The sequence below is a fragment of the Megascapheus bottae genome, chromosome 1 (genome assembly GCF_031878675.1).
Source record: "Megascapheus bottae isolate mThoBot1 chromosome 1, mThoBot2.hap1, whole genome shotgun sequence".
Lineage (NCBI taxonomy): Eukaryota > Metazoa > Chordata > Mammalia > Rodentia > Geomyidae > Megascapheus > Megascapheus bottae.
In genome coordinates, this window is record NC_143509.1 from 96,129,483 (window position 1) to 96,154,008 (window position 24,526).

At 36.6% G+C, this 24,526-nt stretch overlaps 2 protein-coding genes across 7 annotated transcripts; one reads left to right on the forward strand and one right to left on the reverse strand.

The window, feature by feature from the left end:
* The first annotated feature begins 478 nt into the window (after positions 1–478).
* Positions 479–661, forward strand: LOC150069630 (keratin-associated protein 19-7-like). Of its 2 annotated transcripts, XM_090333630.1 has the most exons (2): positions 479–533; positions 573–661. In XM_090333630.1, the coding sequence occupies exons 1-2, from the start codon at positions 479–481 to the stop codon at positions 659–661; spliced, it is 144 nt and encodes a 47-aa protein (XP_090189756.1). The 2 variants fall into 2 exon arrangements, with proteins under 2 accessions (XP_090189756.1, XP_090189755.1); XM_090333629.1 differs by having other exon boundaries at positions 479–661.
* A 9,273-nt stretch (positions 662–9,934) lies between these two features.
* Positions 9,935–12,437, reverse strand: LOC150069631 (keratin-associated protein 20-2-like). 5 transcript variants are annotated; one of them, XM_090333631.1, is made up of 2 exons: positions 12,353–12,437; positions 9,935–10,068 (listed from the first exon to the last, which is right to left on the reverse strand). In XM_090333631.1, the coding sequence occupies exons 1-2, from the start codon at positions 12,435–12,437 to the stop codon at positions 9,935–9,937; spliced, it is 219 nt and encodes a 72-aa protein (XP_090189757.1). The 5 variants fall into 5 exon arrangements, with proteins under 5 accessions (XP_090189757.1, XP_090189758.1, XP_090189762.1 ...); XM_090333632.1 differs by having other exon boundaries at positions 9,935–10,023; positions 12,308–12,437; XM_090333636.1 differs by lacking the exon at positions 12,353–12,437 and having other exon boundaries at positions 9,935–10,023; positions 10,063–10,117.
* Between the last annotated feature and the right edge of the window lie 12,089 nt (positions 12,438–24,526).

Genomic DNA, 24,526 nt, shown 5'->3' on the forward strand with positions numbered 1-24,526 from the left:
TATCTTCATGACTCAGATTCAGGAGAGTTGGTCCTACATATCAGTCACTACTCATAAAGTAAAGAAGATAAACAAACACACCCCCAAAGCTTCCTGTGTAGTGATGGAAATAAAACAAAAATAAAAATGGCATTCCTATTCTGTTAAGTTACATCATAACATATAATCATGCAGTACATGTTCAACTCAGTAAAGAGTGAGACCCTTGAAAACAGAAAAAGAAGTTCAACTTGAAGTCCCATAAACTGATAGTGGGATTCTGACACAGAAGCATAATCATCGCAGTCATGTGGGCCTTGTTTGTCCACTAAATGGAGGTGTCCAAGAAGCCGTGGAAGCCCTAGGGAGACACGAATGCTCAGATGCCTGTGGCTTCCCCACCACCACACAGGCCTATAAAAGGCAGCTGGCACCCAGGGACATCCAGACTCCAGACTCCCACCTTCTGGTCCTCATCTCCACATCCACTCCTGACACCATGAGCTACTACGGCAGCTACTATGGAGGCCTGGGCTATGGCTATGGAGGCCTGGGCTGTGGCTATCGCTGTGGCTGTGGCTGTGGCTCTGGAGGCTATGGTGGCTATGGTTATGGTGGCTATGGCTATGGCTGTTGCCGCCCGCTGTGCTGTGGAAGATACTGGTCCTATGGCTTCTATTGAGGAGTTCCCACAATGGCAGAGATGATTAGCCATGCCTTCCTGCCTTCCTTCCCATATGAAATATTTAAGTATCTTCAGCAATACTAGTTAAAGCAAAGGAAATAGAATTCAGCATGCCTGTCCTGATTCTTCATTTTCAATGGGATCGTCTGATCCTTATAGAAAATGTTTTGTTTGAAAATGTATTATCCTGACAATACCATGTAAATTTCATCATATATAATGCAACTTCTATGTGAAGACATACACAGTATTAAATAAACTATATTCAAGTTTCTCCTTTGTGATTTTCTACCAAATTTTCTCCACTAAGGTGGCATATGTATGTACGAAACTATATGTCACTTATGTGCAAATATTTATGAAAGTGGAAGAGTAAGAAAAACATGGAGTCTTTTGTGGTCTCTAGGGGTCTAAAGTTAATGGAGTGAAAATATTAATCTCTGTGACCTCACACTAAATTTGTTTTTTTGTGTGTATTTTAATCTCTCCTGTCCTGTCTTTGCTTAGAGTCTTCATGTATGTTTTAATAATGGCTGATTTTTACTACAGCAATGATATTTCACATCAGAGAATTTCAAATTATGTCTATTTTTGTGCTTTTTGTCTACATAACACCAGTGCTCAGACTCCCTAAGCAGGAACCCTGATACCCACCTAAAATGTTTCTCAGGATTTAAAAATATTATTCCCTAGACAACCATAGGATATATCACATTGAAAATAGCAGTAGCTTCTCTGCAAAGCAGCCAAATAGCATTAAATACATACCTATTTATTCCATTAACAAAAAAATAAACATTAGAGCATTGCAAGATATATGAATCAAAACCGTGTGCTATTTTATCACTAGTTAATTATTATTATTTTCCTTTTTTGCATAGAAATCAAGTCTTTGCAAAGGTAGATTATCATGTACATAGATTTTCTCCAGAATCCTATTCTTTGCATCTTTACTATATATAGATTTTAATTGTTAGACTCGAGCTGACAACGATTGGGAATATCAGACACTGGGAGATATAGGCTCAGTTCTGAAGTACTTGATATGATTAGCCAGGTAAGAAAGAATCTGCCAGAGGAAGAAGAACCAACATATTTGTTTTTTGGTTTTTTTTTTTTTGGAACAGCAATCCATAGTTGAAGACATGAGTTGGCTCAATTGCTATATGAGTGTGTTGAGAGCATGCTCAGCTTACTATAGAGTCAGATTTCAACCTGAGATATTTTGTACATTCTTAAATTCTAGAGACCAATTTCCTAAGACCTACAACAGAATTACTGAAAAATTGGTTATGAATTTTGTCCATCTCCATATGATAAAAATTAATCAGTGAAGCTTATAACTTACTATAGAAGTAACATTACTGGAAAAATACATGATTTGACAAAGCTGGGAGTTTGTCCTAGTGGTAGAGTGCTTGCCTAGCATGCAGGAAGTGGTGCTGTGGCTCAAGTGGTAGAGCTCTAGATTTGAGGAAAAGCCCAAGGACAGAGCTCAGGCCCTGAGTTCAAGCCCAGGACTGGCAAAAAATAAAAATAAAAATGTTAGAGAGGATTAATGTACTGGAATAAAGATGTAAAAATTAATAAAAAGTTTTAAATTTTAATAACTACATGAGCTAAAAAACACCACATTGGATGATAAATTTACAGGATTCTTCTGCACAAAATATAAATATACTTTAATTTATTCCTCATATACGGATACTCATGATTTAAAACATTTTGTTATTATTAATAATACTGCTGTATTTTGCACATTTTTTCAGGTGGAGTATATGTCAGTCCTGGTCCTTGAATTCAGGGCTTGGATACTGTTCTTGATCATTTTTTGCTCAATACTAATATTCTGCCAATTGATCCAGAGCTCCACTTCCAGCTTTTTGGGGAAGCTAATTGTAGACAATGGTCTTCTGGACTTTCCTACTCAGGCTGGCTTTGAACCATGATTCTCAGATCTTAGCTTCATAAGTAGCTAGAATTACAGACATGGGCCATTGGCACTCAACTTTTGCTCATATTTTTTTTTTGCCAGTCCTGGGCTTGAGCTCAGGGCCTGAGCCCTGTCCTTGGGATTTCTCAAGGCTAGAGCTCTACCACTTGAGCCTCAACACCACTTCCAGCTTTTTTCTATGTATGTGATACCAAGGAATCGAACCCGGGTCTTCGAGCATGCTAGGCAGGCACTCTACCACTAGGCCAAACTCCCGGCCCCAACTTTTGCTCATATTTTAAGCAAATATCCTCGTTCACATTGTTCTTATTTAAAATGCAAACACTGGGGCTTAAACCCAGGCTTAAGAAATGGTTTTCCAAAGACATCATGCCAATGTATATTACTACTGGGATTGTGTTAAAGTTTTAGTTATTCAATATATGGCTAATGTCAAAATTTTAAGATTATTCCATTTTAAGACTTTTCAATTGAACATTTACACATGGTGTTTAGTTTTTTCCGTGCATGGACAAATTATATTTACCTGACAGTTAAAGAAGATAAAACACCATTTCAAATCTGCCAACATTATTTAGAAGGTATGTAATCCTATCTGGTTTTCTTTGTGTTATGTGAAAAAATTCTTTTTAATATTGAAGAATTTTGGCATGCATGTAGTACAGTTATCCTATCATGCTACTAATAAAGTAAATTTCCTGAGGCTTCATTGATTTATTCTTTAAAATTTATTTGAAGAAAAGGTACACAGAGGGAAAATTCTTTTGTCCGACATGAATGACAAATTAAGCAAGCACTATTTATCACAAAGATTATCCAGTCCCCACAGCACTAAAGTATAACATTCCTTTTTCTAACATATATAATACATTTTTATATTTAATCTGAATATTGCTTACTTTATATTCTACAAATTTTACTATATTTTTTAGGGTTTCAATCTTTTTAATAGGAATTTTCAGATGTACATTAAAAATGAAATAAGCAGTATGGTATGGTGAGCCCTTAGGATTTCATTGTCTAGCTTTAATGATTTTTAAGACTTTTCTTTGTTAATTTTCCCCATCTTCAGTTTTTTTCTTGACTGTAACATGTTATTGCAAATCCAGAATATTGTAGACCTCTGAAACCAGTTGGAAGAATGAAATTCAAAGACATAGTACAGAAGCTCTGAGCCAGCCTGGAGAGGCCCTACAGAGCGTGAGATGATCTTTCCTCATCCCTGTTCACAATAAATCAGGTGTCCTTCCTTCCTGTGTCCTCTTTCCAACACACACACAAAGTGCAGTGGTATATTTATTCATGGCCACGTTGCCATTTTTTTTTTTTGCACATGAGTTAATTTACATTGTCTTATCCCCTCATATCCTGCAAGGTAGGGGATCCTGTAGTCCAGATCATAGAAGCCTCAGCACTGAGCTTGGGATAATACCCAGGATATGGTGAAAGGGTGCCAGTCTAAGGGAAGAAAAAGCCAAGCAAAACAAGGCTGCTCAAGCAGACATTATTTTGACTATAAGTAAAAATATGCATCACAAATGTTCAGTCGATTTTACAACCATACATGGTCAAGTTAAAAATGAAATGAAACAAGTGTACCCTACTCCCATCTCTGAGTGGACTTAATTATACTCTGAGTGTTTAGAGAAATGCAACAGAAAGACATCAATAAAGCTTCGTCTCCAAGAGGTGATAGCATCTCTGAACTCTGACCTCACAAGTTACTTTCACCTCCATTTTCTATGAATAAAAAATGACTCCTTTGCCAGTGGAACAATAGATAAATTAATGGCTGTGTCTGTAAGAGTTATTAATAACACTTCTTGTCAACTCTCATCTTATTTAAAATGCATGTCAAACATGGAAAATCAAATGAGCTATGTATGTAAATATATTTTGTTGTATTCATGATGTAAACTTAAAGTTGATGTTGCAGAAAGTTTTCTTATTAACCTTCATTTTCATCGATTAACCTTCCAAAGAGGCTGATAATTTCCCACTTCAGATTCCTTTTTTTCCATGTTTTTAATTGTAATTAATAGAAGGGTTACATTATATTCACCACATAGAGGGTGCATTACTTCACATACATTGACACCCTTTCTCATGTCATGATCCCCATTTCCCTCCCCCAACCCCCGCTCCTACTCTTGATTTCCCCGATTCTCTATCCGATTTCAAATAACCAAAGACGCATGTATATAATATATCATATAACAACATGGAATACTGTAACAATATGAGAAAGCCAAGGGACAGCAAAAGAGATGAGAGATAACATAGTACATTATGGACAACAATCACTCATTATATGGCTTTTGTTTCTATATCCTGGAGGTACTTTCATTTAGCATCATATTATATGGCCTTATGTATTACTTATGGCCTTATGTTTTACTCTATTGTAAATCTCTGCTAGGAAAGCCCAAGGCTTCTACTGATTATGACAAATGAGGGAAACCACTGAGCCTATGTTACTTTAAGTTTGGCTTACTTCACTTAATATGATTTTTTCTAAGTCTTTCCATTTCCTTACAAATGGGGTGATGTCATTCTTTCTGACAACAGCATAGAATTCCATTGTGTATAAATACCACACACATCTTGTTGATCCATTCATCAACTGAGGGACATCTAGGTTGGTTCCATATCTTTGCTATAGTAAATAGTACTGCAATGAATAACATTGTGCTAGTAGATTTAGTATGTCCTTGTTTCTGGAAGATTGGGTAAATGCCAAGTAGTGAAAGTGCTGGGACATAGGGGAGGTCTATGTTTAGTCTTTTGAGGAACTGCCATACTGATTTCCATAGTGGTTGAACCAGTTTTCACTCCCACCAACAGTGTAGTAGTGATCCCTCCTGGGCCACATCTCCTCCAGCATCTGTTGTGAGTAGATTTCTTGATCCTGGCCATTCTATCTGGAGTGAGGTGGAATCTTAGAGTTGTTTTGATTTGCATTTCTTTTTATGGCCAGAGGTGTCAAGCATTTCTTCATGGGTCTATAGGACATTCTTATTTCTTCTTCAGAGAAGACTATCTTTAAGTCTTTGGCTAATCTTTTATTGGGATGGTTGTTTCTTTGGAGATTAGTTTGGGAATGATTCAATTATTTTTAGATATGAGGCCTTTGTCCATTGTATGGTTAGTGAAGATCTTCTCCCACTCTGTAGGCTTTCTAATTAATTTACTATCTATGTCCTTTGCCATACAGAAGCACTGCAGTTTAATGCAGACCCACTTATCTAGACTTTCTCTGATTTATTGTGTTCTTTGTCCTTATCACGAAAGTTTCGACCTTTGCCAAGGAGACCTAGTGTATCTCCTATTCTTTCTTGTAAAGTTTTCAGTGTATCTGCTTTTACCTTCATGTGTTTGACCCATTTGGAGTTAATCCTGGTGCAGGTGAAAAACAATGATAAAACTTTAGTTTTCTGCAGATGCTTAACCAGTTCTGCTGGCACAATTGTTGAAGAGGGTGTCTTTCTTCCATTCTATTTTATTTTTTGCTCCCTTATCAAAGATAGTTTGCTATATGTCTGGGTCCTCAGTTCTATTCCATCGGTCTTCAGGCCTGGTCTTGTGCCAGTACCAAGTTGTTTTGGTCACTATAGCTCTGTAGAAGAGTCTAAAGTTTGGTATTGAAATTCCTCCTATGCTGTTCTGCTTGTTTTTGCTATATGGGGTCTTTGATTATTACATATGCAATTTTGAATTGCCTCTTCTATTTCTTTAAAGAATGTCATTGGGATATTGATGGGTATTGTGTTGAATTTGTAGATAGTCCTAGGCAAGAGTGCTATTTTTATGATGTTAATTCTTCCAATCCAGAAGCATGCGAGATTTTCCATTTCCTCAGTTTTGCTTTAATTTCCTTTTTCAGGGTTTTAAAGTATTCATCAAAAAGGTCCTTTACATTCTTTGTTAAGGTCATTCGTGGGTACTTTATTTTCTTTGAGGCTATTGCAAAAGGAGTTGCTTTCCTGATTGTTGCCTCTTTCCTCTCATTGTTGGTGTATAGGAAGGCAGTTGATTTATGAGGGTAAATTTTATACCCTACTCTCTTGCCAAAGTTTTGAATCAGCTCAAGCAGCTTGAGAGTGGAATCTACAGGGTTCTTTAAATACAGAATCATGTCATCTGAAAAGAGGGAAAGTTTCCCTTCCTCTTTTGCTATTTGGATCCCCTTTATGCTTGCTTCTTGTCTTATTGCTCTGGCTAGGAATTCTAATAATTCTAATACTGTGTTAAAGAGGAGTAGAGAGAGTGGGCATCCTTATCTCATTCCTGATTTTAGAGGGAATTCATTTAGCTTTTGGGCATTACGTATAATGCTAGCTGTAGGTTTGTCATACACAGCCTTTATTATACTGTGGAATGTCCCATGGATTCCTAGTTTCTCCAGAGCTTTTAGCATAAAGGTGTGTTGGATCTTGTCAATTGCCTTTTCTGCATATATTGAGATAATCGTGTGATTCTTGTCCTTGCTCCTGTTGATGTGTTGTATTATATTAATTGATTTGCGTATGTTTAACCAGCTTTGCATCCCTGCAATGAATCCTGTTTGGTCACAGTGTACAATTTTTTGGATGAGTTGCTGAAGACGCTTGGCCAGTATTTTGTTGAAAAGTTTTGCATCAATATTCTATAGTTCTCTTTCTTTGATGAATCTCTGTCTGGTTTTCTGATGAGGGTTATAACAACTAGGTTATCTTCAACCCTGGAGATTCTTTCTTCTGCATTGTCTAACCTGCTATCAATACTTTCTACTTTATTCTTCCTCTCCCTTCCTTCCAATTGCTCATTTTTGATGCCTCTCATCTCTTGTTTTAGATCATATATGGACTTCTTTAAGTCCTTGATTTCCATTTGAGTGGTTAGCTCAGCAGCTTTACTCTCATGGGGCATTTGTTGGAGTTCGGTCAGCTTTTGATTTGTGGATTCTATGAATTTGTCCATTTTTCTTTGTAAATCCTTTATTATGGCTTCCTTTATGGCTTCTTCACGTTCCTGTATCACCAGCTAGTGCTGGGGATGGACATCCAGCTAAGCTTCCTCTGGGAAAACTTTTGCCCTTTTGAATGATGGCGCTGCCAGCACCACTTCTCAGGCTCTGGTTTGTTTGGCAGGGTCTTTGCCAGCAGTCAAGATGGCACTGCTCTTGGCTGGTGGGGGAGGAGATTCCTTCCCAAGGCCGTTCTGCGAGCAGAAGTGGAAACTTCTCCATGGAGGTACTCACAGATAGCTGGATTTTCTGGTTCTGTGAAGCTGGCTGGTCCGTGCCACAGCCAGGTGACCGCCCTGGGTGCGCGCATGCTCTGTGTGACTCTGTCTGGAGCTGGCAGGTCTGGGCTGCCGAGAAGTGAGAAGTGCTGTCTGCTCAGGTGGCTGAGGGAGGCTTTGTCTCCACAGTGGCTCTGATCCAAACTATCTTCTTGCTCTGGTTTCCTACCTTCCTCCTCCCCGACTGAGATCTCTGTGGTGCTAAAGCTTACTTAGGATCAATCTATGGGTAGGAACTTTCCCCTACGATGCTAGAACTGGTATCTTGACCAGAGCTCAGAAAGACTTACTCTGAACAGCCACCATCTTCTGCTGGTCTCCAATCAGTTTTTACTATATTTTCTTTAATCTGTAGAGTTATACATTTTATGAATTTCTGTTGTTGGTTCTAGTTTATCACAAAAGTTATGTTTGAACCAGGTATGGTGGCACCTACTTGTAATTCAAGCTACTTTGGAATACTTGAGCTCGGCAGTTACAAGACAGGCTAGGCAACAGAGAGTAAGGCCCACACATCAAGTATTCAAAGAAGGACTACCACAAAATGGAGTCCCTAGTGTTTTGGTAAGAATCTGTCTACCTACTTGCCTCAACTTATTAAGGCTAAGCCTAAGCATCTATTAATTCATATTTTTAGCAAGTATTGAAATCTAAAGGTTACTTTTTCATGTTGATATAGAAAACAAATTCCATCCAATTTTGAAATAACTCAGCTGGGTTTCATGTGAAACTGATCCTAGCAACTTACGAATTTGCGAAATATCCCAAGGAGAAATACAGCGGTGTGTTAAAATAAGTATCTACCCAATACACTCTTGATCACGTTGAATCTCATTATTTCCCTTTCCGTGGGGTTAGGCTAAAAGGAATGTAGTCTAATTCCTCACTTATTCTGCACAGCTTCCTGCCTGGCTCCAGACTCAAGAAGTGAAACATCTAACTCATGATTTCATTTTGTGTGTGTGTGTGTGCCAATCTTAGGGCTTGAACACAGAGCTTAGAAGCTGTCCCTGAGCTTTGGGGCTCAAGGCTAGAACCTGTTCACTTGAGCCACAGCTTTACTTCTGGATCGATACATTCACGTTTCTAAAACACTGGAATAAATTTATATATTTTTATGAACTTCTGGGCTACATTTTGGCAACCCCTGGTGTCATTATTATTATTGGCATTTTTACTATAAGAAAGTCTATATGCATTCTATTATACAGAGATAGAGTACCGGATGAAGCAATTCAGTGCTGTAAAAAACACAAAGCATTTAGACCTGCACAGTATAAATAATCTGATATGAAATACAACCATTAACAGAGAGGATATTTATGTTTGAAATTATGTGATGAGTTTAAATAAAGAAAATATTGTAGAAATTAGAAGGCACACATAAAAGCAAACAGTTACATGCCTGTTAGAAAAATATATATTTTCCAATATCACTAAAAAGTAATTGCCAAAACTTCTCTTTTTTCCCTCTCTTTCTGTCCTTTTTCTGAGAAAAAAGAACACAACCACATATTCAAATATTCAAACATATGTGTCAAATTAATATAATGTAATAAAACACTAAGAACAAGATATAATGGTGAAATAGTTTAATAAAATTTGCAAGTCATGGGCCAGGAGTTTAGCCTAGTGATAGAGTGCTTGCCTAACATGCATGAACACCTGGGCTCAATTCCTTGGTACCACATACATAGAAAAAAGCCAGCACTAGTGCTGTGGCTCAAGTGGTAGAGCTCTAGTTTTGAGAAAGTCCAAGAACAGTGCCTATGCCCTGAGGTCAAGGCTCAGAACTGGCAACAAAAATTTACAGGTCAAGTTTGATAGCATGTTACACAGCATAAAACTATAAAATACTTCAGGACAATCACAGAATGCAACACAAATGATTTGTCAACATGAATATAATATATTTTATTTAGTTTTTCAGATCAGATTTATGAAGACATTTAAAACTTTTCAGGTGAAGGAAATGGGAGACAGTTGCAGTAGGACAGGAGGACACAGGAAATCCTCCCAGCAGTGATGGATCCTCAGTAGAAGCCATAGGACCAGTATCTTCCACAGCACAGCGGGCGGCAACAGCCATAGCCATAGCCACCATAACCATAGCCACCATAGCCTCCAGAGCCACAGCCACAGCCACAGCGATAGCCACAGCCCAGGCCTCCAGAGCCATAGCCCAGGCCTCCATAGTAGCTGCCGTAGTAGCACATGGTGTCAGGAGTGGATGTGGAGATGAGGACCAGAAGGTGGGAGTCTGGAGTCTGGATGTCCCTGGGTGCCAGCTGCCTTTTATAGGCCTGTGTGGTGGTGGGGAAGCCACAGGCATCTGAGCATCACGTGTCTCCCTAGGGCTTCCATGGCCTCCTGGACACCTCCATTTAGTGGACAAACAAGGCCCACATGACTGCAGTGGTTTTGTTCCTATGTAAGAATTCTATGATATTTACGATCATGTCCAGCATTTTTAATGCTATGATTCATTCTATATTTAGTTTATTTAATACATGTTGATATCATCACACATCATAATGTAAATCATGGAAATACAGGTCCCATTTCTAGTTCTGTTATGGGTTGTTTCTTTTTCCACATAGGGGAATTTTTTTTAATTTAATTTTTTCTGTAGTTCTTTTCTCTCTTCCTCCCTCTCTCATTCTTTCCCTCTCTTCCTTCTTCCTTTCCTACCTCCTTTCCTTCCTTTCCTGCTCTATTTCTCCTTTCTTCAAACACTCACTCTCTTTTTTTTTTTGCCAGTCCTGGGCCTTGAACTTAGGGCCTGAGCACTGTCCTTGGACTTTCTCAAGACTCGAGCTCTAACACTTGTGCCACAGCACCATTTCTGGCTTTTTTCTTTATATGTGGTACTGAGAATTCTAACTCGGGTCTTCTTGCATGCTGGGCAAGCATTCTACCACTAGGCCAAACTCCCTGCCCTCACTCTTTTTGAAAAAAAAAAACGTTTAATAAAGAAACAGAAAGGTTTTCTGATTCTTTCTCATAGCAATGAACTAACTGTCACATTGTCATTATTTAGTGGCAAGTTACTCTAATCTATAAACCCATTTGAGATTGATCTGAGCCCATTTCTTAGAGTATATTATTTCAAACTTCACAGAAAACAAATAACCATCTTATGGATCAAAAATCACATGTACTCCAGCTTTAAGTTTTATGAAAGAAGAATAAATTCTCTTGCCGACAGGAAAATACTTAGAAACTATAGCAGGACTTCCTGAAACTTATTTTACTATTCATAATACACAGTTTTTCTAAATCATGACAATATATTGGTACCTTTCACAATGTACTGAGTTGCCATTTTGATAGCTATAATGTCATGATTAGCTGATATTTTCAACATGAAAAAGGCTTCACTCTGCTGTAGTCTTATTTTTTTTCTTTTTTTGCCCATCCTGGGCTTGAGCTGAGGGCCTGATCCCTGTCCTTGGACTTTCTCAAGGCTAGAGCTTTGCCACTTGAGCCTCAGCACCACTTCCATTTTTTTTCTATGTATGTGATACCAAGGACTTGAACTCGGGTCTTCGTACATGCTAGGCAAGCACTCTACCACTAGGCCAAACTCCCAGCCCTGTTTTCTTATTTTTTAAACTTAGAAACAATTTGCAGGAACCGAATAGGAGGTACATAATACAATTTTTGGTGTTGTAAAAGACACAAATCATTCAAACATACATAAATGTAAATTCCCTGATTTGAACACAACCATTGCTATAGAAAATATTCATGTTTAAAATTATACAAAGAGCATAAAGAAAAGTCATAGTAGAAGTTGAAAGATACATATGAAACTGTTCTTTATGTTCTTGAAAAAATTTGATACTACCATAATTTTAAAAACTGAAAACAAGAGCTCTCCTTCTCTCTCTCTCTTCTTTTCTCTCTCTGTCTTTCATTCTCCCTTCTCCTCTCTCTACTTTGAGTCCTTCATTCCAAGGTACCAAACCCCCCCATGCACACAAAACTTCTGCTTAATTATATACACACAAATATATAGGATATAACTGTAATGTACTGACAGCCACATTTGCAATAAAACACATTTCACTTAACATTTAATACCTTCACCAAAATATAAGTGTCGAACTTGATCACATTTTGAACAAAATTATGGAACTGTAAAATATTTCTGCCCTATCACATAATCTCATTGAAGAATGGGGAGTCAATATGGGTATGGAACATTTTATTTAGTTTTTCAGACAGTTCAGTGTATAGATAGTATTTATGAAGACATTTCGAAATTTCTCATGAGAAGAAATGTGGAGATAGTACAAGCAGTACAAGAGGGTACAGACAACCATCGTAAGCAAAAGAGGGAACTCCTCAGTAGAAGCCATAGTAGAAGCCATATCTTCCACAGCACAGTGGGCAGCAACAGCCATAGCCATAGCCACCATAACCATAGCCACCATAGCCTCCAGAGCCACAGCCACAGCCACAGCGATAGCCACAGCCCAGGCCTCCAGAGCCATAGCCCAGGCCTCCATAGTAGCTCCCGTAGTAGCTCATGGTGTCAGCAGTGGATGTGGAGATGAGGACCAGAAGGTGGGTGTCTGGAGTCTGGATGTCCCTGGGTGCCAGCTGCCTTTTATAGGCCTGTGTGGTGGTGGGGAAGCCACAGGCATCGCATCTCCCTAGGGCTTCCATGGCCTCCTGGATACCTCCATTTAGTGGACAAACAAGGCCCACATGACTGCGGTGGTTTTGTTCCTATGTAAGAATTCCATGATCAGTTCATGAGCCAAATTCATCAGTTTGAAGGTTTTGGAAGACTACATTTAGTTGATTCAACAAGGGTGACTTCACTGGACACTAGGAGGTAAACCATGAAATCAGATATTCTATTTCTACTTCCCTTCTGTTTTCCCAATTCTCCATGAGGAAAATATTTTTGTTTTACTTTCTTCTCCTCCTCCACTCTCCCTCCCACCCACCTCCCTCTGTCTGTCACCCTATCTTTTAATTTGTTATAGTTTTACCTCAGCAGACTAGTGCATCATTCTCAGGAACAAAGATCTAGTAAATTTTATATTATGATTATAGGAGGACAAGTTACATAATATGAATGTATATTTGAGATTTATGCAGATTTCAAAATATGTATTCAGATTTAGAAAATAATATTTGTATTTTTCAGAAAATAAATTCCCATCTTTGAGAGTAGGACTAAAGTACAAGTTTCAATCTTTCAAAAGAAAAAATAATATTCTCTTTCTTTGACTAGAAAATAAAGTAGTATTTTTGCTAAGTGATGGAGTATGGTTATATATAATACATTATACATACTAAATGTTTCTGCTAATAATTAAAATAGATTTCCAAGTTCCAAAATAAAATTTAAGTCCTTAGTCAGTCTTAGTTTCATCAATAGAGTTGGGTTTTGATATATTACATTGGGTAAATTTCTTTGGGCATAATATCGCTATTTCTTGAAAATAAAGGATGAAATTCTCAACTCAAGTTTTGTAAAATTTCATTATCTAATAAATATTTCACAATGTAATAGAAATTTGTGAAAAAGGTATAGATGTTAGCCTTTTGAGGGAATCTTAAAAACATGGTGCACAAATGTAAATGCTTGTATAAGAATGTTGAAATGTTTAAGTACACAGAAGATTGTAGCTTTGAGCTGATAAATAGTGATCATTTATGGAAATTTTTAATAACAAATATCTACCAGACAACATTTGATCTGCATTGACTTTCCTGACTCTTAGTATAAAAATAAAATTATATGTTGTATGTGAAGCAAATGTTATCTTTTCTGAGATAACAGCCAGTGCCTATGGTATAATTATCAATAAAAAAAGGAAAGTTATTGTGTAAGAAAAAAAAGCATATTTGATGACCAAAAATGTCCTTACAAATTTGTTATATCAAAGCCTAATGTGCTAGTACATGCCTGTAATCCTTGCTAAACAGCATGGGAAAAAGATAATAGCTATCCCAGATAACCTGGACAAAAGCATGAAATCCAGTCTGGTGACATGTCTCAAGTGGTACAACTGCAGCCTAGCAAACACAGGGTTTTGAATTCCATTCCCAACATAGGAAAAAAAAGAATTTGACATATTTCTTTGAATTGATAGTCTGGTTAATAGTCATGGTGTCTTCTGAATTTCATGGAGATTGCATGACCCTAGATTAAAATTTTACATTCCGATCCGTGAATGTTTGCTACAAAACACCTCAGAATGCTCCCTAAGACATTGTTGTCCTAATTCTCTCTTCTCTCTCTGTTTCTCCCATCACTGCCCCTGTCTTTCATGTGGAGAAACACACATGCACATGTACACACAAATAAGCTAACACACATACAGAGAGAAGCAGGACAACAAATGAATTGGAGCATCATTTAGAGTGGTAATAGTTGATTCAGCATAAACTCTGTCTTTATGCTAAGCCTCTGTGTGTGTGGCTTTCTCAGCCATTCTTTCCATTAAAGTTGGATAGAAACCCTGTAGGAAACAATTTCCCCAACAAAAAGGAGAGGCATTTCATCTTGTCACTATTCTCTAACAGCCCATGAACACTCCTAGTTATATGGAATTTACATTTTCGGCTTTCTAAGTTATTTACATTTTATTTAATAAATACAGAAGAATATATGTATGTTATATACATTTGACTATTGTTCAGGGCAATATGTGAAAAAATAAGGTTTGTTTGTGAGGTCTTATTTGTGTATCTGTATCTATTGGTAAATTATATCGAAGAATGGATATACAATTGAGAAGAATCAAAGATATTGATCAAAGTTGTTAAAAATACTATGATCCCTAGAAGGTTTATACAGCAGAGGAAGAATTAGAAATTGTTAGAAATGGATTGTGAACTGAAAGGATTACTTTGGAAAACCCATTCAATTTTATATACTCAAAATTAAGGCATCCTACATCCAGTAATTTTTTGCTGGTTCCAGGGGTGGAACTCAGGGCCTGAGCACTGTCCTTGGGCTTTGTCAAGGCTAGTAGAGTTCTACCACTGGAGCCACAGAACCACGTCCAGCTTTTTCTATGTATGTGGTACCAAGGAATCAAATCCAAGTCTTTGAGTATGCTAAGTAAGCACTCTACCACTAGGCCAAACTCCCAGCCCCCATCCAGTAAATTTATATATATTAATATACTCAACATAAAGGGACACATTTGTTTTCCTGATGTGATTTATTTTACTGTTAAAAATAAAGTATATAATTACTTATTACTTAAAAATGAATTGTGTTACACACCTAGCATAGATCAACACACAGAAGAGAAGAACAGAGCTTTTTACTAAGCTCATTATTTCAAACCTCGGAATCATTAACTTGAGCAAAATAAGCCAGAGTGCACAATCTTAACTGACCCTAAAAATTGGCATATAAGAAAATTGACACAGTGGACAGAACATTGCTAACTGTGGCTTATAGTGAATTGGGAAGGTTTTTCTGAATATTATCATACTTTCCATTTAACCTGGGTGAATTATTTCTTATAAAAGTTATTTGCACCTAATTCTGCTATTCTTTGTAATTCTAAACAATAAGAGATAAAACAGGTATTTTTGTTATTCCTACTAGGTACTCATCAATATACGAATTTAATTTCACTGAACAGTTTTCTGTTAATTCATTCCTTACCTAATAATCTTAGATCAATGATTTTTATAAATCTAATAAGAATTTCACACGCATCAATTGCATACTTTTATTCTGTTTTTCCCCCTCCCATTCCCTAACCTCTCATCCACATGTCCCAGAAAGCAACCACATATAGATAAACATATCAAATTGAAAATAAATTAATAAACTCATAAGAAGCACTTGTTTTAATTTATGGTTTATTTTATAATATACATCATTTCACAATAATTGAGAGTCACATTTGATACCACTTTCCATAGAATAATAAAATTTGAAAGTATTTCTTCTGGCTATCTCACAATCCAAATTTAAAATGATGAGCCAAAATGAACACCATGCATTTTGATTATTTCTGGGAGCTGGATGACTAGTTGAGCTTTCTGAAGATATTCCAAGTTTCTCCTGGGATGGAAGAAGAAGAGACTTGCAGTACGACAGGAGGACACAATGAAACATCGCAGCAGTGGTGGATCCTCAGTAGAAGCCATAGGACCAGTATCTTCCACAGCACAGCGGGCGGCAATAGCCATAGCCATAGCCACCATAACCATAGCCACCATAGCCTCCAGAGCCATAGCCACAGCCACAGCGATAGCCACAGCCCAGGCCTCCATAGCCATAGCCCAGGCCTCCATAGTAGCTGCCGTAGTAGCTCATGGTGTCAGGAGTGGACTGTGGAGATGAAGACCAGAAGGTGGGAGTCTGGAGTCTGGATGTCCCTGGGTGCCAGCTGCCTTTTATAGGCCTGTGTGGTGGTGGGGAAGCCACAGGCATCTGAGCATCATGTGTCTCCCCAGGGCTTCCACGGCCTCCTGGACTCCTCCAATTACTGGACAAACAAGGTCCGCATGACTGGATAATTTTGTTTCTGTATTATAATTTATGATAAGGTTTTGAGCCGAATTGTTCACATTTTCAAATTTTTCCTCTGACTCTGTATTCAGTACACAGCATGATGTCAATGGTGAATAGGTATTCCACTTCTATTTTTATTCTGTTTTGTTTCTGTTTTTTCAAAGGATAAAACATTTTTGTGTTGATTTTTGACTTTCTTACTGTCCTTTTCTCTGTCATTCATTCTCTCACACACAACTGGTACACACATGCACACACACACACACACACACACACACACACACACACACAATCTATGTCTTCATTCCTTCTTTGTCATCCAGGCCTTCCTCCCTTTCTTCTTCACTCTTTCTCTTTTCCTGCATACCTTACTGCCAGACATCTCCTGCTCTTCTCTCCTTTTTCTGAAGGTTATTTCATCTGGAGTCTCATGGTCATGAAAAATGAGGTAGTCATTTTTTATATTGTGATTGCTTGAAGGCAAGTTACTACAATTTGTACATATACTTCAGACTTACTCAGAAGCCATCCTTGTTTAGTGTGCATTATTTGAAACATTCAGAGAATAAAGGACCATCTCACATAATAATAGCCCATGTAATACAACATTCAGTTTTACAAAGGGAAATATACTCTTCTGTCTTTTGATCTTTAAGTCTTTATTAGTTAGATAGGTCAGCATATATAATATAACATATTAAATGTTGTTTTCAATAATTAAAATAGATTTTCATTTGCTGAAATAAAGTGTGCAGCCTGATTATGTCCATCAAGATTTATCAATAGTGTTGATTTTTAAAATATTATTTGGGCAAATAATGATTTTAGGCAAAATGTGGTGATTTCTTGAATATCAAATGAAACATCCTATATTCAACTTGGTGTAAAAGTCATTGTTTTAATGGTAATTTTTACAATGTTCTAGGGATTTGTTAGTAAACATCAAATAATTCATATAACTTGGGGTAAATTGCAAAGGAAAAGTTTGTTCTCACAAGCATCAATGCCTGTTGGAGATAGACACCTTAGTAAATTAAGGATTCTGGCTCTGAGATGGTGATTAGAGATGTTGTCTAGAAAATTTTGAAAACTTGTGTGGAGTAACCAGAAGCCATCAGACAGGGATCTTTCCAGTCTACACTTGCTGATAGGGAGGATGCGGGGAGAATCACTTGATGGATGAAACAGGTCTATCTCTGGTCTGAGACACCATGTTTATAACATAGACTTTACTTAAGGTACAGTAGACAAAGACAGAAATGATTAGACATAGTGACAAGATAAAGGACTATTTTGGTGACTAAAATATCTGTGAAAATTTATTTTAATATTAAGGCCTGTTGTGGTATCATATGCCTGTAATCATAGCTATACCAGATGTCAAGTGTAAGTAGAGTAATTCAAGGCTAGACTGGGAAAAATCATGAAATCCTTCTGACACAACTAAAAAAAAACAGTGGGGAGGGACTGGTCACATGAATCAAGTGATAGAAGCTTTGTCTAGTGAGTAGAAGGCTTTTAGTTTCATTCCCAGTATTATAAAAACTAACAACATATTATCATGAATTGTAGTGTGGCTTGATAATTACTCGTGGAAGAGTACATGACATTAGATTAAAAAATTGATTTTCAGATTACTGAATTTCAGGGTACACAGTAACTGAGGAAATACTCCAAGACCATTTTTTCTGTGTTTCATTTCTCTGTACCTCATCATTATTATACTATTTCATGTGCATATACATTCATAAGTCACACACACAAAAACAATAATACTCAAACTTACAAGTAAATATCATACTTTGTGATTTTTCTATTTTAGATCTTCAGTGGGTAGACACAAGCATACACAATATATCATAAGTTAAATATTTTTACATTAATTAAAATAAAGTTTCATCTGAGCTTGTCTGTTAGGATTTCATTGATAGTGTTGATTTTTAAAATATTATGTTGGGTAAATAACTGGGCAAAATGTTATAAATTCTTGAACATCAAATGAATCAATCTTTATTGTACTCATTATTGTGTAAATTTCCTCAATTTATTGGTGATTTTACAATGTCGAAAAGATTTGTTGAAAGTATTGAAAAAATGATTTTGGGGGAAATTTCAAAGAAAGTATGTGCATGTACAAATATAAATTGTTACATGATATGGATACAGTGTCTCAGCACATTGAAGATTACGGCACTGAGATGGTGAAAAGAAATACTATTTTGAAATATTTGAAACTAAATCAGCAGTCATTAGACAGGGATTTTATCAGTTGATAGGGAAGATGATATATGTGCCATAAATTATCTCTCTTCTGAGACATCAAGCATTGTTATGTAGTCTGTACTTAGGGTATCATTAATAGACACCTTATGTGTAATAGTCAATATATATCTCATATATATCTTATATATATGTACATATAAGATAAAGAACTATTTTGGTAACTATGGTGTCTTTGAAGTTTGTTATGTTGCTATTATGGTTCTATGAACTATACTCATGGTTAATGCAGATACAGAGGTATGTAGTAATTCACGCTGAGCAGGAGTATGAAATTCTTCTTCAAACAACCAGAGAGGATCAATTACCATGAATTGGTAATCTAATCAGTTACGGTTCCTGCACCATGTAGAAGAATGCATGATATTAGAGTAGCAAATTGATTTTCAGATCCTTGTATAGAAACTGAGGGAAAATCCTAAACTAGTACCGCTTTTCGGTACTATGTCTGTTGTCTGTCTCCCATTTTTATGTATATTCCATCACTGCTCCTTTTCTGTACTCTATACTGAAGTGGATGCATTTCTTCTCCTGATATGATTTAATATTAAAAAGTAAAAATATGTAACTGATTATTACTGGAAAATTAAATACATTCTTATTTCTTCCCGAAACAAGAAAAAAATCTATAATCAAGATTTTGCATCTTGAAAATATTGAACAGAGCAAAATAAAGAGGAATATACAATCTCATTTTAATTTTAACTTCTATCTATAAGAAAAATTAATTTAGAAGACAGAATATTGGTAACCTTTTATTTTGTGACTTGCAAGGGTTTTCAAGGTACTATCATCCTTTTTTTAATCTGCGATGGGTTATATGTTATAACTATGACTGGCACATAATTCTTATTCTCTTATAAAATGACATGGGATAAAGAAGGCATTTTTGTATTTACACAACTTGCTCATCCAGTTCTACATTTAATTCAGTGAGCAGATTTCTGTTCATTTTCTCTCTTTGTTAATAATCTTAGATTAGCTATTTGTTAGAAATAATTTTCTATTATATTAGAATTTATCACCTCTCATTCTCAGCCCTCCAGTATCATTCCTCAAGAACCAACAGTAAACAGCATAAACTCATAGGAAACAATCTTTTTAGCAAAATATGGTTTATTCAACAATATATCTCTTTTCACAAAAATTGAGCTTGAAATTTGGACCTAATCTACCCCCAGAATAACAAATGAAGAAATAATTCTTCAAATTATCATACAACCTAATTTTAAAAGTAATGAGTTAAATGACCATGATGCATTTCATTTCGATTTGGAAGTATATTAGAGATTTCTGAAGATATTCAAAGTTTCTCCTGGGATGGAACAAGAAGAGACTTGCAGTAGGACAGGAGGACACAGGAAATCCTCTCAGCAGTGGTGGATCCTCAGTAGAAGCCATAGGACCAGTATCTTCCACAGCACAGCGGGCGGCCACAGCCATAGCCATAGCCACCATAACCATAGCCGCCATAGCCTCCAGAGCCACAGCCACAGCGATAGCCACAGCCCAGGCCTCCATAGCCATAGCCCAGGCCTCCATAGTAGCTGCCGTAGTAGCTCATGGTGTCAGGAGTGGATGTGGAGATGAGGACCAGAAGGTGGGAGTCTGGAGTCTGGATGTCCCTGGGTGCCAGCTGCCTTTTATAGGCCTGTGTGGTGGTGGGGAAGCCACAGGCATCTGAGCATCATGTGTCTCCCCAGGGCTTCCATGGCCTCCTGGACACCTTCAAGTACTGGACAAACAAGGCCCACATGACTGGATAATTTTATTCCTATATTAGAATTTTATGATCAGTTTTGAGCCAAATTGTTCTGCCATTTTTAAGGTTCTGTTTACTTCTGTTACCCAGTGGGACAGAAATCATGAGCATGGGTATGTTATTCCATTTTTGTTGTGTTTTGTTCCAATTCTTCTACAGAGAAGAGTTTGTTGCACACCTCTATCTCTCTTTCTAGCCATTCTCTGCATCCCTCTCAGAATAATAGCAAAGTTAATAGAAATTATTCTGAATATAGTGAAACACTGTTTGGAGTGGTAACAACTGAGTAAATACGAGCTTCATTTTCTCCTATGAAATAAACATGGTCAGCTGTCTGTATATTTGAGATTCCTCATCCACGGTTCAACTGATCTCAACTCAGATGGACACAACATGGGGAAAATGTTTGCTTTTTTATTAAACAACTATTTCATCATGTGAGTATCCCCAAATAGCTCAGCATCATCTCTACTTACACAGAATTTACAGTGCTTTGGACACCATAATTTTATGTAGGTTGTCTTAATTAGACTGTTTGTTTTTGTATGTAACATAACTAATGTATTTTTCATTGGTCTAAATAATTAATTATAATTTACTTAAAGCCATTTTTTAATCTTTTAGTAGTTGTACTAGTGAGTTATATTTCAGCATGTCTGTTGTAGAGTACAATGCATCTTGACCAATATTTAAAGCTATTTTAATCCAGCTCAATCTTATTTAGTTATTACATTTGCCAAACAAGTAATCCTTATTTATACCATATTTATTATATTAATAAATGTTTGGCACTAGAAAGGAGCTTTTCAGCCCAAATCTGTATGTTTCTTACATACAGATGTCCTTCAGTTACATACAATAGCACCATTTCTACAAGAAGAATGTGGAAATAGGATTGTAGGCCTAGGTATGTGGTTCTAATTTCTCTCCTCCTTTCAGTTGAATTAATGGGAATCACTGTAAAGTTACAAAGGAATTTTCTACATTCTGTCATTTAAACAAACATTTCATTATTTGGGAGCTATCGAGAGAGAACATACTGTGTGTTGGTTAAGACAATTGAATTAGATTATTATTAGTGTGATTATACTTCCAAATATAACCTATGCTCAGTATTATGTGCTATAAGATATAGCAAAGCCAATTGAAAATATGAATCTGTCCCCAGGGCAATGCTATTTAGTTCTTTATGGAGACATTTTTCAATGTTAAAGTGTCAAAAAATAATCCTTTAAATTATTTACATGAGAATAAGGTGGTTTGGCATCTCTTTAACATAAAAAATAGAAAATAATCAGAATTTGAAAATAAAATCAAAATCATTATATTCTATGCAATCTACCTGAGGCAAAAATATTATGATAATGACTACTATGATATATCTAATATGAAATAGTAAACATCAAGATGTATTAAAAAATATACCCTAAAATTAAAAATAGTGGGAATAAAACATCTGCCTTGGTTATCAAGTTGCATCTGCACAAGAAGGAACTCGATAACGTTTGATTTGTTGATAACCCGAGGGAATGAAGGCAAACTCTGTACATGGAGATGAACAGGGATATCACCCCAAAAATGCAGTAGCTGTTGTATAGAGCAGTGGCAGTCAAGGAAGACTCCAAGATGATGCTCATGGACATTAATTTGCTAATTATTTTTGACAAAAGAACATAAAGTAAGGGCCTCAAACTTTCTAACTGATAAGATGGAATGGGTGGTTATAAATGGTGTTGAGTAACATAAATACACAACTCTGAAAGACTGGAAAAGTTAGGGAGGAATAAAGATTCATTAATGTTTTGGGGACACAGTATCCTGTGGAAGAGAAAATGTACACAAAGATTTCATGTTTCTAATAGTTATGGGGCGTAAGGGTTCATTCATTCACCCAAGTAAAGGGATAACCTCACTTACATTTTCATTTGTTTCTTAATTCTGAATGTATCAATTTATTCTTTCCATTATGGAATTTTATTTATACAATTTATATAACTTACCTCGGTTTTGTTTTCCATTATAGTGTATTCCTTGGGTGCCTAGGAGAAGAACCTTAGTTTCTAATAGAATAAACTTTCGTATGCCTTTGGAAATTCTCATGTGATAATGAGAAAAACCCTTATTCAAATTCTAAACTGGAGCTACATAATGGAACAAGAGCTGGTCAATGGGGCAAAAAGTAAAGATTCTATGACCTGTATAACCAAGAGAAAGTTCTGGTATTTGAGTTTTGGAAGCAGCTCCATATTATTCTCCGCTTCTTGTTTACTTTCATTTCTTGTAGGAACTGGAAATTACCTTTCTTAAGTTCTTCTCTTAGAAGCATTTCAAGACAAAGTATTCTAATAATATGCTCACAGTCAAAACTCAACATGATAGATTTGAAAAGAACAGGAAGTCCTTTTGCGGAACAGAGGGCTGATGTGTGAGCTGTTAGAGCAAGTAGGAGTTGGTCTCAGGGGAATGCCTGAGCTTCCTGAGGCTTCTTCACTGAGGCTCCAGAGTAAGTCTCAGCTATGGCGAATGCATTTCTTGATTTTTTCCCTCACACAAAATTTTCAATGACTGAATGAACTACTACTTCTCTTACTTGAATTTTTTCCTCTGATTCTTCTACATTCTATTTCATGTATTTAGTAATATCTTAATGAGAACATAATATCATTTTGGATATGAAATTTACAAGATTGTATGCAAATTACTGCCTACATTGTTAACAGACAGACAACATTTGTCTGGTTGTTTCTGAAAAGAAGGAATACTCTTTTTTTAAATGCCTTTTTTTAAAAATTAGAAATAAAAAATATTTACAAGGAAAAGTTACGTATAGATTTTTAGAACTCTTGGCCAAACTTCATCTGTGGATGCTCAAATACTTTAGATAAAATGACGACGCTTTCCCATGTTTTTGTGGTTTTGATATGTATGGGTTGCAGGATTGGCCCCTAGCTTGTAGGTCCAGTCTTTGAGAGGTAATTGGATTCCAAAGCTCTGACATAATCAATGAATTATCCTTAAGTTGATAATTTGATGGCATTTCAGTATTGGAATATGAGGAAAACTTAGAGATAAGACCACCTTAGAGGAAGCAGGTCACTATTTCTCCAGGGCCCCTTTCTGTTTCCTATTCATTATGACATAAACATTTGCCACATTGTCTTACCATTAGGAAACCTGCCTCACATGGTGCCCAAAACAAGTCCGACAAAATTTTGACTAAATCACTAACCCCAAAATAACCCTCTCTCTTGTTAAGCTTATGTTTTCCTCATATAATTGCAGTAGTTAAAGTTCTGCTTCATAACACGGTCACTTATTTTGTGGAAAGTTTCAAATAATGTTTTCTAAGCAATAGATTCTGAAAAAGCATCAAATATATGTGCAGAGAGTAGTAACATATTATGAAGTAATCATGATATAACAATAAATAACAGCAAGAGCTCATTGTTCATGGAAAAACTCAGCAAGCCAGTCTGTCCAGATGGAACTATTTTCAAAAAAAAAAAAGAAAAGGTGGGAAAGAAAGAAAGAAAGAAGGAAGGAAGAAAGGAAGGAAGGAACGAAGGAAGGAAGGAAGAAAGAAAGAAGGAAAGAAGGAAGGAAGGAAGGAAAGAAAGAAAGAAAGAAAGGAAGGAAGGAAGGAAGGAAGGAAGGGAAGGAGAAAAGAGGGAAAAGATAATTGGAATCCAAAAATATTTTCCCTTTGGAGGAATGGGCAACAAAACAGAATGAAAATAGAAATGGGATACCGAATTTAAAAATTTACAACAAATTCTGTAATAAAGTCACATCTATTGAATGAACTGTGTTAAAGCCTTAAAAATGGAAGGATTTGGTTGAAAACAGATCATGGAATTCTAATATAGGACCAAAACCATTGCAGTCATGTGGGCCTTGATTGTCCACTAAATGAAGGTGTCCAGGAGGCCATGGAAGCCCTAGGGAGACACGTGATGCTCAGATGCCTGTGGCTTCCCCACCACCACACAGGCCTATAAAAGGCAGCTGGCACCCAGGGACATCCAGACTCCAGACTCCCACCTTCTGGTCCTCATCTCCACATCCACTCCTGACACC